Genomic DNA, 14748 nt, shown 5'->3' on the forward strand with positions numbered 1-14748 from the left:
CTACTCTTCTTCCCTGAATCAGTTTTATCATTGAATTAACTCTGTACCACTGGGACTCTTTTGTACCATTTCTATAGCTATGTTTGAATCAAAACAGATTCTAACCATTGTTCCCCTGCACGTGACCCTTGCTTGCACATCTACAGATTTTTTATCTTGATTTTAACCTTGCCTTTAATTTTATTGTATTTTTGTTTTAGGTTTACATTAAAACAGGACTTTGGTGAGCATGTGATGTCAAGACACCTTCTCTCTATCTGAAAGACAATGACAATGTGACACCAAGGAGGGAGTGTGTGTTCCAGACCAGCAGACAGATGAGAGCTCGTTACCTCATGTAGTGTGCAGACGGACAGGCAAGGCCAGTGTGTGCACGTGTGTGTACGCATGTGCTTAGGGGACTGGCAGGCATGATGGTTAATAGCATCACCAAGGAGTAGATCTATTCCACTCAGCAAGGGCCTAATGTTTGGCCTCTAACTATTGGTTTTGGCCCTAGGTAATCCTAGTGCCCTCTTTTCCCAGTGCAGCTGAGAGCCACAGCCTCATGAACAGTGAGTTCTCATGAAGACATGGCACAGACTTAATTACAAAATTACAATCTGTGCTCTAGATGGCCAGATCGATCTACTCTGAAAAGTGTCAGTTAAAGTTCTATCTCATGATTATTTATATTTGTGGTTAAGGAGAGATTATTATGATCAACTTGATTATCTTTGACTTACATGATAGATAATCTTTAACGAATTTCAAATACTTTACTATTCCATATCTCTCCAAATTAGTTCATATCTAAAATGTGAGCTAACTGGGTTATGAAGTAGTGGACAACTTTCCTCTGCTAGCATCCAGCTGTCCGCAAGCCCTCTAACAGGCTTGCTCTTATCCAGCACTCGCTGACCTTCTCTGGGGAGAGGAAAGGGCACAGGAGCTACAAGTCCCAGTGTGTCCAGCTCTGTAGCAGTTTCACACTTCGGCAGCAGCACAGTCCACCTCTGACTAGGACTTCACTATGCAGCTCCACACGGGACTCAAGGAAGCAAGAAAGCCTTGGGTAGGCAGACGTCTGTTTCCTACTTTTTGACATTTCATTCAGCTAGTTCCTCAGCTGATAAGATCTCTGATACCAAAGACTTAGTTTAAATAGCACAGGCAAATGTGACTGACAGGCTGAAAGAGGCAGCAGTGATGGGCTAGTGCAAGTGGCATGTCTGTGCAGATGTGTGCTGAGGGGACTGGAAGGCTCATCTTGCAGGAAGTGCCATGATGTGTGGATGTGATATGTGCACTGCTGAGGTAGCAGGCCTTAGATCACACGCTCACAAGTCTTGATTGTCCAAAAAAGCCTCTGTTCCCATCTCTAACGTGGAGCTGGAATGGTTAGTATAATTCAATTTTTTCACTGCAATCCACAATCTGATTGATTGGCAGGTCACACTGGCACTCCTACCTGAGGTATTTTAGCGCTAATGATTGGTTCCTGTAAGACTATTCTATAACAGAACACAGGAAGAGCAGTTCAAAAACACAGCTGTGGAAGAAAACAATCATACAAAGAGCCCACCATGGGCTGCCAGCCTTTTCTTTCCTTTGGATGCAAGCATGCTTTTCACAGGTGAGGATCAGGAACAGTTGTTATCCCACTTAGAGGATGAAGTAGGGTGAACTACGGCTTTTTCTACTGGGAACAAAGGGGACAGCAGGGATGGGGAGTGGGCACACACCTATCCTGGAGACCAGGCCTCTTTACACATGGAGGACATGATGGCTAGAGCATCTCCAAACACAAGCGTGCCATGGGTGAGCAGAAGTGCCACCAGAACTGCCCTGAGAGCAGAGCAGGGGAGGGGACGTGAGAAGTAAAGCCAGCCTCCCCAAGAGTCTTCTGCTCATGCTCTGGCGGGGCTGGCGTCTCTTACACACTAAATCCTGCACTCATGCTATTCTAGTACACACTTCTGAGGAAACTAGAGCTGAGGGTGCAGTGACAGATTCCCAGTTAGGAAAGTGTGCAGAGAAAAGCAGAACAGATTCAAAGCCAGACATTTGTTGCTTGTGATTTTAAGACTCCTTAGCTTCCTCACACTCAACCTCAGATAATCTGTTTAAGTTTGAAGAAGATACTGTGGTCTTGGTTTTCACTAGAGGGTTCAGACATGGTCTCAGCACTAGGGACCAACTTTTTTTCCCCCTCCTAGAAATACGAACATAGATGGGAGAAAGAAAAAGGCAGCCAAACAGGCAGCAGAGCTTTAGCAAGGGCCACTGGGAAGGAAGGGTACTGTGGCCAAACTACTGCATTTCTTGCTTAGCTTTTATAGATTACTTATTTAGATTAAAAATAAGAACAAAGCTGGGTAGTGGCAATGCACACCTTTAATCCCAGCACTCAGGAGGCAGAGGCCAGCCTGGTCTACAAGAGCTAGTTCCAGCACAGGCTCCAAAGCTACAGAGAAACCCTGTCTCGAGAAACAAAACAAAACAAAACACCCCAAAAAACAAACAACCCCCCCAAACCCCCAAAAACAAAAAAGAGAAACCCTTAAGAACATCATCTTGATGGCACTGAAAAAAAAAATCAAAAATCATCTCTTATTAAGATGTTAAATGTAAAATAAAGAAACAGGAGAACCACAAACAAATATTTTGTTGGTTGGTTTAAGGTAGAAATAGGCAAAACCAGAATAGAAGTAGGATATATTTTAGAAAAATCCGGGTGGTGGTGGCGCATGCCTTTAATCCCAGCATTTGGGAGGCAGAGGCAGGTGGATATCTGTGAGTCAAGGCCAGTCTGGTGGAGAGAGAGAGAGAGAGAGAGAGAGAGAGAGAGAGAGAGAGAGAGAGAGAGAGAGAGAGAGAGAGAGAGAGAGAGAGAGATCCAAAACACTCAGCGTTACAGAGAAACCCTGTCTCATAAACAAAAAAAACCCCAAAACAAACCAAATCCCTGCCCCCCCCAAAACAACACAAACAAAGCCCCAAACAAACAACAAAACCCTCAGTTAAGGAAATAATTCAAATGGAAAGCCTGCTCTACCAGAGCAGAATCCAAAAAAGTAAATGATACGAAGTTGAGTTCTCTAAGAATATGGAGGATGCGTAGGCTAACATCGTATGTAAATATGCACATTCAGAAATGCATAATCTGTCCAGTCTTCAACTATAAACATGGGGAAAGGTACTTCTTGAAAATTTTCTGAACAAGTATTAGAATTAAAGTACAAAGAGAGATAAGGAAATATAGACTAGGTGGTCTTTATGCTTGTATGCAATTCTGGCAATCACAATCTGAGACACGGACTGATGACTCATGACTAAGGATCTTTACTAGGTAGACACGCTTAAGGCCTACTCTAAATAGTACATGCTCAGCATGCTCTCCTGACTCAGTGCCTTCTGAATGGTCTGATCTCAGACTGCTGAATAAGCAGGTATCAACAGCCTCAAAGCCCAGAGAGGCAAGGCTACAGAAAGCACCTCCTGGGAATGCTGACCCGCCTTACTGAGTAACTCCCTATTTATTGCTGAATCTTTTTATAAAATTGTCTTAATGACTGGGTCGGTAGACTATGCTAGCAGTCAGAAAAAGACCATTTGGAAAGCTTCCTACAGTCTTCAAAACTCAAAAGCTGTTCCTGTTAGCTACAATACTTTGTCCATCGTTTAATAGTATGTGACCAAAAAAAATCACGTTAACTTCACCTCCAGCTAGATGGATGATGGATTAAATGCCACTCTGACTGATGGAATTGGCAAATCTTTACCATAACTGAATGGTTGTAAGAGTCTAGGCTGTGAGTTATGCTCCTCAGTTTTCCTGGCTGACCCCTAAGAAACAGACTCCTGGCTGTGGTCTTCATCTGAGACCCCCAGCTACTACATGAGTCTCTGAATATCAGCTCCTTGATGGCACTCTCACAAGTTTATGCTCTTTAGATGATGTAACATCAGAAAGAACACAGCTCAGACAGCTGATTGCTGTTTACACACACCAAAGCCCTAATGCTCTGAAGAGGGTGTGAGATGGGAAGGGAAGCACAAAGGGGGAAGAGCTGGTCAGGCTAAACTTGTCCTGCTATTCATGTATGCAGATGATGAGACAACAATACGACTTTAAACCTGCTGATCATCTCACAAGGTAAGAGAGGCCCAGAACACTCGTGAGCGTAGGGAAGGGGAAGAATATGTCCAGTAGACTGACCCCAGCAACCATCATGAGACCCAAAGGCTTAGTTTTTGCACCCAGGGGCAAGCGCAGTGGCAGAGAAGCATGCTTGCATTCTTAAAATATATAATATATATATCCACAAGGAAAAAGGAAAACAAAAATTAAATTATATTTTTTTAAAAAGGAAAACAAAATAAAACGAAAATAAAAACAAAACAAACTAAACAGAAAAAAAAAGGCTGGCTTGTCAGGGGATGGGGTCAAAAAGGCCCCGGTGTATGTACTTACATAGAGGTCAGCACCGTAAAATCCGTCCTGGTAAACCACACTGCAGAAATCCACACAAAAACAAAAACAAAAAAAAACAAAAAAACAGAAACACATTCCGGTTATTGAGGACGGCAGCATGCACATGCGCTACACAGGCAGGTGATGTATGAATGTGACCTGGATACGGGGCCGCGGCAAGCTGTGACAGAGATGTGCCAAGTGCACACGTGCACTCCACGGCTCCAGGACATGCAAGGAGAGCTAAGGGTCTGTAAACTAGACCGGGCACTGGACACTGGGTAACTCAGACTAATGACACAACGGTGCTCCTGGCAGGGCCTCATGTAGCTGTCTGAGGTCTGCTGGTCTAACAGATCAGCTTTACAATCTGGAGCATGTTTAAATGGAAGTGTGTCCTAGGAGAATGCTGTTCTTTAAAAGCGTACAAAGGGTAGGGATGGTGAGGGATTGACTTCAGAAAGAGAGTGAACAAAACGAATTCCAGAACCTATGTGTGAAGGGTGTTCCAAATGATGCTTACTAGTGTATTTTCATTTTCAAAGTAAAGTGTAGGCTTTTCCTGTTATCCATACATCACCTGCTTTTCACCCTGCACATTAGACATGCGATAAGATTTGGCTGATCACACAAGCATGCAAAGTATTATTATTCAGCATTTTTGAGAACCAATGCAACACCTTGGAAAAACAAGTCAATCAATTCTGACCAAAGTAAACAGAGAAATGTAATTAAAATAAAAACCAAAAGAACAAAACAACCAAAAATACCCACAATGCATTGCTTTCACAAGCAGAGGTAATGAGCTCAAGGTTAAGGTGATTGGTCCAAGAATTGAAAGGTGCAGTGGGATCCCAGATAGTAACAATATAATCCAGAGTGGGAAGGAGCAACTGGAAGATTTTAAGGGTTTTTTCTTAACTAACAGTCTAAGAATTCTGAAAAATACAATTGGTGACGGAAGCACTGTGCGTGCCTAGGCCTGTCCTGTTTGATTTAAACAGTGACCCTGAGGCAGCTGCGGGCAGGCCTCACTCTCCTATTTGGTAATGGGCTTTGTCAAGCAGGCAATATTAGTTTTTTAAAACATAAATCTGGAGCAGCACTACACTGTTATGCTTAAAATGTAGAATTTTCTCCAGCCTTATGAGAGCTTTTGTATACATAGATTTCCCCCAGAACATTATTTTGGGACCAGAAGACATGAACAGTGGTAGAGAAAAGACAAGCTTTCTCTCACATTTGTCAGGTCAAAACTTGGCTGTTTAAATGTATTTTCAAAAAAATCTGTTTTTGTTTATTCAGCTAGATAAAATGGACAGTTTCTTTTTCCAGTTATAATGAATAAGCTAACAAGTAGGGCCACCAAGTTGCAGGGTCACACCTTGCAATGCACTGAATGCTAGGCCTGTTTTACGTTGCAGGAAAAGCAGACACACTTCTGGTGCCTGTAAGCAGGCTTTCCCTGTTTCAGTCTCCATTTGCAGCTAGAGTCTGGTATCGGGTTGGATGTGCTTCTCCAATGCATTTTCAAAAAAGACCTGTGTAGGAGAAGGCTGATGAGTGGCAAGCATGGAGGCCAAGAGGATTAATCTCCATTAATGTCAGTGAGGGGACACAGGCAAAGACTACAACACATTCCTTCTATAAAGAATATTGCCATTAAAAACAAGGATATTTTTGTTCTAAGGCAAATCACTTATTGTAATTATTCACTTGGATTCTAGAAGAATTCTGATCATCCCTGTACCCAGTGCCGTAAGAGGCTAGAGCACAGTGACTCGCAAGGCTGAAAGCAATTCTAGGCCATTCCCCATGAAACACTGGACTTATTCCTTGCCATCTTCCATGTAAATAGATGGTATAGTTAATAAAAAATACAAGGGAAATTAGTGTTCAATGCAATGCACAGAAACTGACATGATCAGACAAAAAAAAAGCTAAGATTTGTTTAAGCAAATATATATACCTGACACAGACTTAGTAGAGAATGGTTCTTAAGTTTGGCCAGTATACTGAAAGGACCTACACTGAACAGGAATGAATTCAGCTACTTATCAAGTAGCTCAGGAAGCTACAATAGGTAGTCCCGTGTAGTCTGCGCACTCTCCCTGCAAATGTGGCAACAGTGAGCGCTTTCGGGTTGGAATGGGAGGCGCATCACGAGCAGCTTCTCTAGTGCGCTGAGCTCGCAAAAGATGCACTTTCATGTTTCACTCAATTATTTCTTGGTGAAACAAAGCTGTATCTTCAATTAATTTTTTAAAAAAAGAGATGTCAGAGGTTGAAGGTCAAAGGTCAAGTTGAGACAAAAAAGGATAAAATTAAAAGCAAGTCATGGCAGAAGATGGAGATGATGGAATGCATGGGATTTAATTATCTATAAATTGCAAATGAAAGTTATTCTCTGAAGCAGTTCCCTTGCAGTGTCTTGGAGTCTGCCCACTTCAGCATGCATACTTGCCTTGTCTAATAAAAATGCTTTAATTCTGTGGCATGGAGGACTCCTAATGGTATGTCCATTGGTCTATGAATGAATGAATGTTAAATTAGTATACCTCCTGGTGAAGCCAATTTTGCTATCAGAAAGGGACATGCTATCTTCCTTTATGTTTTAACTAAAAAGCAGCTAATTGGTTTTTCTGCAGCTATTTATATTTCTCCAGAACATATGAAAAAAAAAAAACCAAAAACCAAAACAACAACAGCAACAACAACAAAAAAACAAAAACAAAAACAAAAAAACTTCATAGGCAGAGAAAAGATGAAGAAGAGAAATGTCAAATCTTTTAAAAGAGAAAGTCCTTGGTACAACTGAATCAGAGAAGTTCACTTTATATAAAAATATACGTTAGGCTGACACATAAACAACTGAAAGCCAATTTGCCATCTTCCCTCCTTTTCCCCATTCAAAAACAAAGGATTTTTTTGTTGCTATGGAATCTTTCCACTGCATGAGACACCCTCCACTCCAAACTGAAGACGAGGGATGCTCAGCTACACCAGCTGCTACCGTCTCAGAAGCCAGCTGCAGCTGGATTCCTCCTACTTCTCCCTCTCTCCCTCGATTCAATTGGACTTGGTTTGTCTTTGAATTCACCTCTTTCAATCTGTTTCCTACAAAGAAAGCAAATCCATTGTGGGTAACTAGCTTTGCTGCTCACTACCCAGGCAGAGAAACCATGGGGTGGGCACATGTGCTGGCCTCTGGCCCCACATGGGGTGGTGAGACTGGGTGAGCACAGCAGACGCAGTCTGGCACTAAAATCTCCAGCTCCTTTCTCGTTCTCTGTAGTAGTGTTAATCCACACTCGTGCGCTGCTGAGTGAACTCCATGCCAACACACCGCTAGCAAACACAAGAAGGCTCTGGCTACTATCTTAAGCCGTCACCATGAAGGCTTAAGGTGGCCCAAATGAGGGTTTGTATAGCGAACCGACCCTTGCTCACGTTTCTGTATTTTGGTTCTTGCCCTCTACCCACTGATTTGAAAATGTTCACACAGCATCTAAATGCTGCCTGCAACACCCTAGAAATCAGAGAGGCCCAGAGCACTCTTTCTTCCCTTCTTTTTATATCCAATTGCTCATTTTAGAAACGTGATTCTGGAATCTAATGCTTACCCTGGATAGGCGGGGATGGCTGTTGGAGGTACCGCTCGGACCGCACCATACACTGTCCGCCCTCTGCCCCTCAGATGGGCTCCTCTGAACGCAGCTGCCGTGGTGGCTGCAGTTGGGTAAGGGAAGCCAGGAACTAAAGGGAGACCCAAAATATGACAGAAATTTCAACTTGCTTTCAGGAGCTGGTACAAAACCAGACTGAGAATCAATTATGGAAAAGGTAGAAAGACAGGCACCAAATCTTTCCTGAAAAGATAGCAAGTATACTTATTAATACACCCTTGACACTGCAGCTTTGAGGGAAGAAGTGGAAAGAGAGACACAGGATGATCAAGCAATGATTTCATGGCTCATTCATCACAAATCTTGAATTTACTCTCCCTTTTAGGTGTTTCCAATAATAACGCATGATAATAGGAGTTTCTACCAGAAGCAGCTCTGAAAACCACCTCAGTAAGATGTATAACAGTTTCCGTCGTGGTTTAAATCAGAGTAATATACGTTTTTTAACTAGTCAATTATTAATTTCATTTCTAGCTTATTTATCTATTTATTTTTTTGGATTTTTTGAGACAGGGTGTCTCTGTAGCTTTGGAGCTTATCCTGGAACTCACTCTGTAGACCATACTGGCCTCGAAATCACAGTGACCCACCAGTCTCTTAATTTCATTTCTATATGTTATCATGTAATACTTATTCCTCAAAAGGAATGTTCTTTATGTATTTTTACATGGTACTAACCTCCAAGGCAAACAGCAGTTTTTAGAGAATTAATCTGTCAACTTTATTTCTCTAAAATATCTATACATTTGTTTTTTTGAAGACAGGGGTTTTCTGTGTAGCCCTGGCTGTACTGGAACTTGCTCTGTAGTCCAGGCTGGCCTTGAACTCACAGAGATCCGCCTGCCCCTGCCTCCCTAATGCTGGGACTAAAGGTGTGCACACCACTGTCCAGGCGTCTCTAAAATATTAACCTTCCCAGCCATGCTGTATCCTTTAATGAGGCAGACATTTTCCAAAGGCCTGTTCTAAATATGCTTTGCTCTGGAAGTCATGCAGAAACACCCCACTCTGTGAATCCAGCTGAGTCACATCTCTTGCCAGGGGAAGAGGGCTTGGGTCAGAGTGACCTAGAAAGAGTAAGAGAGTGGAGGGTAGTCATTGACAGTGGGGCTGTGCTAAGTAAGTGGTACTTCATGGGAGAGTGGGCCTGGGTGGTGAGAAGGCTTGAGTAATGCAGTCTATACACACTCATGTCTTTGACTCCCTTGTGATCAAATATAGAGAGGATATTTACATTTCACCCCCTGCATACTTTCCAATGATTTTTGTTTAGTGGAAGCTTCTAGTGTGTGAGTTACACAGAACAGGGCACTGTGGTATCTATTATCCTTTCAAGAATGTCCCCCCACCCCTCAGCCAGGCATTGATGGCGCACGCCTTTAATCCCAGCACTACAGAGGCAGATGCAGGTGAATCTCAGTGAGTTCGAGCCAGCCTGGTCTATAAGGAGAGCTCCAAGACAGCCAGGGTTGTTACACAGAGAAACCCTATTTCAAAAAACAAAAACAACAACAAAAAAGAATGGCTTTTTTTTTTTTGTCAGTTCTATATCATGCTAGGAGAAAAAAACCAGACCAAATCAGCACGCTAGCAGCAACAGTAAAAACCCATGCCAGGCCGGGCATGGTGGTGCACACCTTTAATCCCAGCACTTGGGAGGCAGAGGTAGGCGGATTTCTGGGAGTTCGAGGTCAGCCTGGTCTACAGAGCAAGTGTCAGGACAGGCTCCAAAGCTACAAAGAGAAACCCTGTCTCAAAAACCCAAAACGAAAAAACCACCCCCCCAAAAAAACCAACCAAAAAAACAAAAAACAAAACAAAAACCCCAAAACCAAAAAAAATCCCATGCTAGATCAGTGTAGGCTACTTACTGATTAGAGGAATGTAAGTGTTGATGCCTCCTCTTCCTGACAAGGGCACAGCCGCCTCATTGCCTAGGGACACATCAGCTTGAAAGCTGGAGGCTAGGTGCATTAAAAAAATTAAATAAAAAATAGAAACATGAAAAGATTACAAAGACACAGCCTAATGAAAAGCACAGAAGGCATTATGTATCAGAAAGGGAAGCAGTACAATACTACCTGCATATAATTCAGGGCCATACACAGCTCCAACTACTGGACTTAATTTCCAGCCTGAAACAGAAAAGAAGACAGTGAATTGGTTATAACTATGTGAACTCTGCATGTCAAGATGGTTCCAGGCCTCTCTGGACCGCTTTTCCTCCCTAGGTTAGGGCAATGGTATCATCTTTAAGCAGCACCACTGAAGGGATGAGGGCTTGGGTGGGTAGGCAGGGGTGTACAGTACGGAGTGAAGGGCTGGGAAGACACAGGAACTGTCCAGATCTGATTGTCTATGGATACATCCGTGGGGACTGACTTGATTATTAACTGATGCAGGAGAGCCGAGCCCGCTGTGGGTGGCATCATTCCCTGGGCAAGTGGTCCTGTGTTATATAGCTAAGTCTGAGCTTTTCAGTGGTCCAGTAAGCACTGTTCCTCCACAGTTTCTGCTTGAGAGCTGCTCTGAATCCCCTAACAATAAATACTTGCTTTTAGTCTGAGTGTTTTATCACAGCAACTAGAGCAGAGAAAGAATGGAGAGAAGAAGGTGGAGGGGAATGAGAAGAGGAAACAGAAATGCACTGTGGGGTTTGGCAGGCAGGACCGGCTCTGCGCTTAGAAGACAGGTGTTTGGTGCCAATGACAACACTTTCTCACCCACCACCTTAACAGTATTTTTCATTAGAGGCTTCAGTAAAGTGAACTCTGATTGAATTCAAATATGACCTGGAACCTGATGGCACATTCAGCTGTACCACACAAGTTTTGTAGGTAAATGAAATCCCCTTTCATAGTAAAAGCTGGGGTTCAATAAGTAGAAAGGGAAAGATAGGCAGTAATAAAATACAAAGTCCATTCCCATCTTTTGAGCATGGCTTCATGGCTTCTGAGGTTTTAATTTGTAACAAACATATTTGATAAGCATATTACCCAAACTCTGAAGAACAACATAGTGAGGTCAAACATTAAGTTCAAGATTTAGAAATGTGGAGTTTTCAAATAATACTATGTTGGGAGAAAATTTTATTGTTTTATATACTTACAGGAATATGGAAAGTATTTTGTTTGTAAGCAAGGGATATACGCTACTTTCTCTAGTAGTGAGTAAAATTCTCTATAAAAACTCAAGTATCTACCGACTTCTACAGGAGAAGCAGCACACCTGCATTTATTTTCTACAGGGGCTCGGCCACTGCCATCGCTACACTATGAAAACAGGACACAGAGAAGGAAAGGCCAGTTCTATTGAAATTAGAGATTTTCTTTCTTTCTTTTTTTTACATTTACCATGTGTGTGTACATGTGAAGCAGTCAGAGGACAACTCAGAGGAACTGGTTTTCTCCACCATGCATGTGTGGGTTTCATGAGGCTTGGCGGTAAGCATCTTTACTCATCGGGCCCTATGCAGTCCAAGCTATGTGCTCTGAGCTTATTATCCTCCTGCCTTAGCCTTGCTCATGCCTGTAGCCACGGCTACAGGTATGAGCCACCATTATCTGGCTGAAATACCTCAGTCCAATCCCCGTTCTGATAAAAATGCTAATGAGGGCCAACAAGACGGACGGCTCAGTGAGTAAAAGCATCTGACACCATGCCTGCTTGATCCCTGGGTCTGTATGGTGAAAGGAGACCAGACTAGTGTTGGTCTGAGGGTGTCTGATTTCCATGTACATGGACCTGCACACACCTCCCAAAATGAACACGATGCTCATGTGGGCACTCATGAACAAATTCATTTCCTCCAGAGCTAGAGTTTCAGGTAGTTCAGGGCCACCTGACATGAGTGGTGGGAACTGTACTTGGGTCCTCTGCAAGATCAGTATGGAGCCGGGCGGTGGTGGCGCACGCCTTTAATCCCAGCACTCGGGAGGCAGAGGCAGGTGGATCTCTGTGAGTTCAAGGCCAGCCTGGTCTACAAGAGCTAGTTCCAGGACAGGCTCTAAAAAAGCTGCAGAGAAACCCTGTCTCGAAAAACCAAAAAAAAAAAAAAAAAAAGATCAGTATGGGCTCTTGCCCTGAGCTGTTACTTCAGCCCTAAATTTTGTATTTTTCAGAGAGTTTAAACTTATTTTGTATATCAGAGTATGGGTGTGGGTGTGCCAACGGAGGGCAGTGGAAGTCAGTGCTGAAGCAAAGGCCTCTGCTGTCTCTGCTACTATATGGTGTATTTCAGGGTGGCTGGCCTAAACGTCTTCCTGTTCTCCTGTGTCTGTCTCGGATCCCTGGGTAAAGTGCTGGGATTACAGATATGGGCCAGCAGACACGGCTTTTCATGGAGGTTCCAGTTACCCAACTCCACTGTCAAGGTTTGTATGCTTAGTGCTTTTTTCTTAGAAGGCACCTTTCCAGCTTTTGTTTGTGTTGGGGCAAATTATTCACTGAAAATCCCACTCTCACTAATATTCATTAAACTTACTACATGACATGTCATCATGGAATAAGAAGCTATACCCTAAAGCCCCATGGAAAGCAAGGGACCGAGACCTACAAGAGACTAGGCCTTTCCTTCCAACTAATCCAGATCACAGTCATTTGAAGAGACCAATGGGAAAACACACGAGGGCCACCAGGGCAATTCCCACATTACAAGGAACTACAGGAGACTGAAAAGGAAGATGCTCACAGGCTACCTAGTCTGCTTTAACAGGTAGCCTCAAGCGATGGTACTGTGTAAAAGATGAAAGTTATTGAGAACAAAACACCTTCGTAAGTAAAAACCTTAGTTTAGTTTTAAGGAAAAAGCTTCTAAGAGGCTGGATGTGAACTGAGCAGATGGTCCTAGAATGTCACAAAACTCCACATATTTACGTGAGGACAACGTTCCCAAGGCAGCTAGTAACTCCTCACCATTTGCATATGGTGTGACCATCTTCTTATTGGTCATGACGCGTGCTGTGGCATTATTCACCTAAAAATAATAGGCAGACAAGAGGGGAGGGAGGGACATATGAGGAAACATGACATTGCTTATCCAGTAATACAGTACATAATTTAAAATGTAAATTCCTGATAGCATTTAGATAATTAACACAGCATTATGAAATATTCATAGGATTTTAATGCAAGTGCTTATTAAATGAGGCTAACAAGAGTAAAATGCAGTTTCCTGGTCTCTTAAGAGAAAACTGTGGTCATTCTTCCTCTCGGCACTTCAGAGAAACAGAGTAGTTACAGGTTCTCTGGCCGGCCTTGAGCTGTCTCTGTACTGAGGACAATTTGGCAAAAAGTAAACAGGGAACACGTGTATCTGCAAATGAATCTGGAGCTTGTTTGTAAAACAGAGGCTTGCCACCTTCCTCTCCTGCGGGTCTACTTTTTTTTTTTTTTTCTAAACTGTTTGGGATTAGTACATAAATACGGGAACTATAGATTCCCAAGTTAACAGTCTGAAGGGTCATCCTCAATTTTCTAGACCACATGAATTACTGATTTAAGATGAAGTTTCCCGAGGGTCTTTGGCACAGGAGCTCACAGTGAAGAGTTGAGTGTTTCTCCTGTGCTGTGGTCCTCTCTAACCCCTAACAAAAGCATACAATCTGGTCATTCTCCACACCAAGTGAAGTGGGCCTCACAAAGATGGTACTGCTACAAAAAGGAGGGATGAGCCTAGGAGCCAGGACACTGTGGGCGTCCTCAAGACCAACCCCAGAGTTTCTGTCAGAAAAATAAAGCCTCACCATAAACTCAACCATAGCCAGCCTTCAGCTCAGAGCTTATGAAATATAAATGTGTCTCATTTACTGTTTGAAGCAAAGTCTTACTAGGCAGCTCGGGCTGAGCCTGCAATTTGCTATGTAGTCAGGTTGGCCTCAAACTTGTGATCCTCCTGCCTCAGCCTCCTGAACACTTAGATTATATATATAGGCTTGTGCCACCAAGGCCATCCTACATTGTCTCTAGGAATATACACTGTGCTAGATTTATGTTATGAAGACCAATTTTAGGTAAAATTGGAATTTAGAAACATCTGATATCGTTTATGATTTGTAGGGTGACCTCCCCGCCCCTCTCTGTGTGAGGACAGCTTGAAACTCCATTTACTCTAGTTTGACCACCAGATAATGTAAACATTTCACATTTACAAGGAAAGAATGGAAGACAACAAGGATGAGACTGCGAGCATGCAATTAACACACACAAAGAAAAGAAAGAAACAGCTTTGAAAAAAAGAGGGGAAATGAACAGCAAGGTCGGAATGGAACAAGAGCTTGAACTAGCGACTAGAGCAGAAAGCCACCAAGCAACTCAAAGAAAAAACAGCCAGAACCAACCAGACACTACCAGTCAGCAAGAGACACCAACAGCTGCCAGACAGAGAGGAACGGGAAGGAAGAAAGGAAGGAATGAGAAGCCACAGGAAGAGAACAGAGTGGTGGGGAAAATAGGAGAGAATGTGAGGAGGGTATCAGCGGAAAAGAGCTGCACAGTGGTTTGGGAAAAAGGGAAAAGAAGTTGGGGTAGGAAGTGCATTAATAAAACCAGCCAAACTGGAGTTCAGTAACTCTGAGTAAGATGCGCAAGGGGAAAAAAAAATCATCA

At 43.0% G+C, this 14748-nt stretch overlaps 1 protein-coding gene across 17 annotated transcripts in view; it reads right to left on the minus strand.

Moving 5' to 3' along the window:
* Rbfox2 (RNA binding fox-1 homolog 2) overlaps window positions 1-14748 on the minus strand; it is a 255764-nt gene that overhangs the window by 11176 nt on the left and 229840 nt on the right. For 4 of the 17 annotated variants that reach the window (XM_038342113.2, XM_038342111.1, XM_038342123.1 and 1 more), the window contains 5 exons: window positions 13057-13117; window positions 10224-10277; window positions 10014-10106; window positions 8080-8224; window positions 1451-1493 (listed from right to left, as the gene is read on the minus strand). In XM_038342113.2, the coding sequence (XP_038198041.1) occupies window positions 1451-1493; window positions 8080-8224; window positions 10014-10106; window positions 10224-10277; window positions 13057-13117 (396 nt within the window). Of the gene's footprint in view, window positions 1-1450; window positions 1494-4456; window positions 4497-6920; window positions 6984-8079; window positions 8225-10013; window positions 10107-10223; window positions 10278-13056; window positions 13118-14748 lie in introns of all 17 variants that reach the window. The other 13 variants (XM_038342118.1, XM_038342125.1, XM_038342115.2 and 10 more) reach the window with 8 other exon arrangements.

The sequence above is a fragment of the Arvicola amphibius genome, chromosome 9 (assembly GCF_903992535.2).
Source record: "Arvicola amphibius chromosome 9, mArvAmp1.2, whole genome shotgun sequence".
Classification (NCBI taxonomy): domain Eukaryota; kingdom Metazoa; phylum Chordata; class Mammalia; order Rodentia; family Cricetidae; genus Arvicola; species Arvicola amphibius.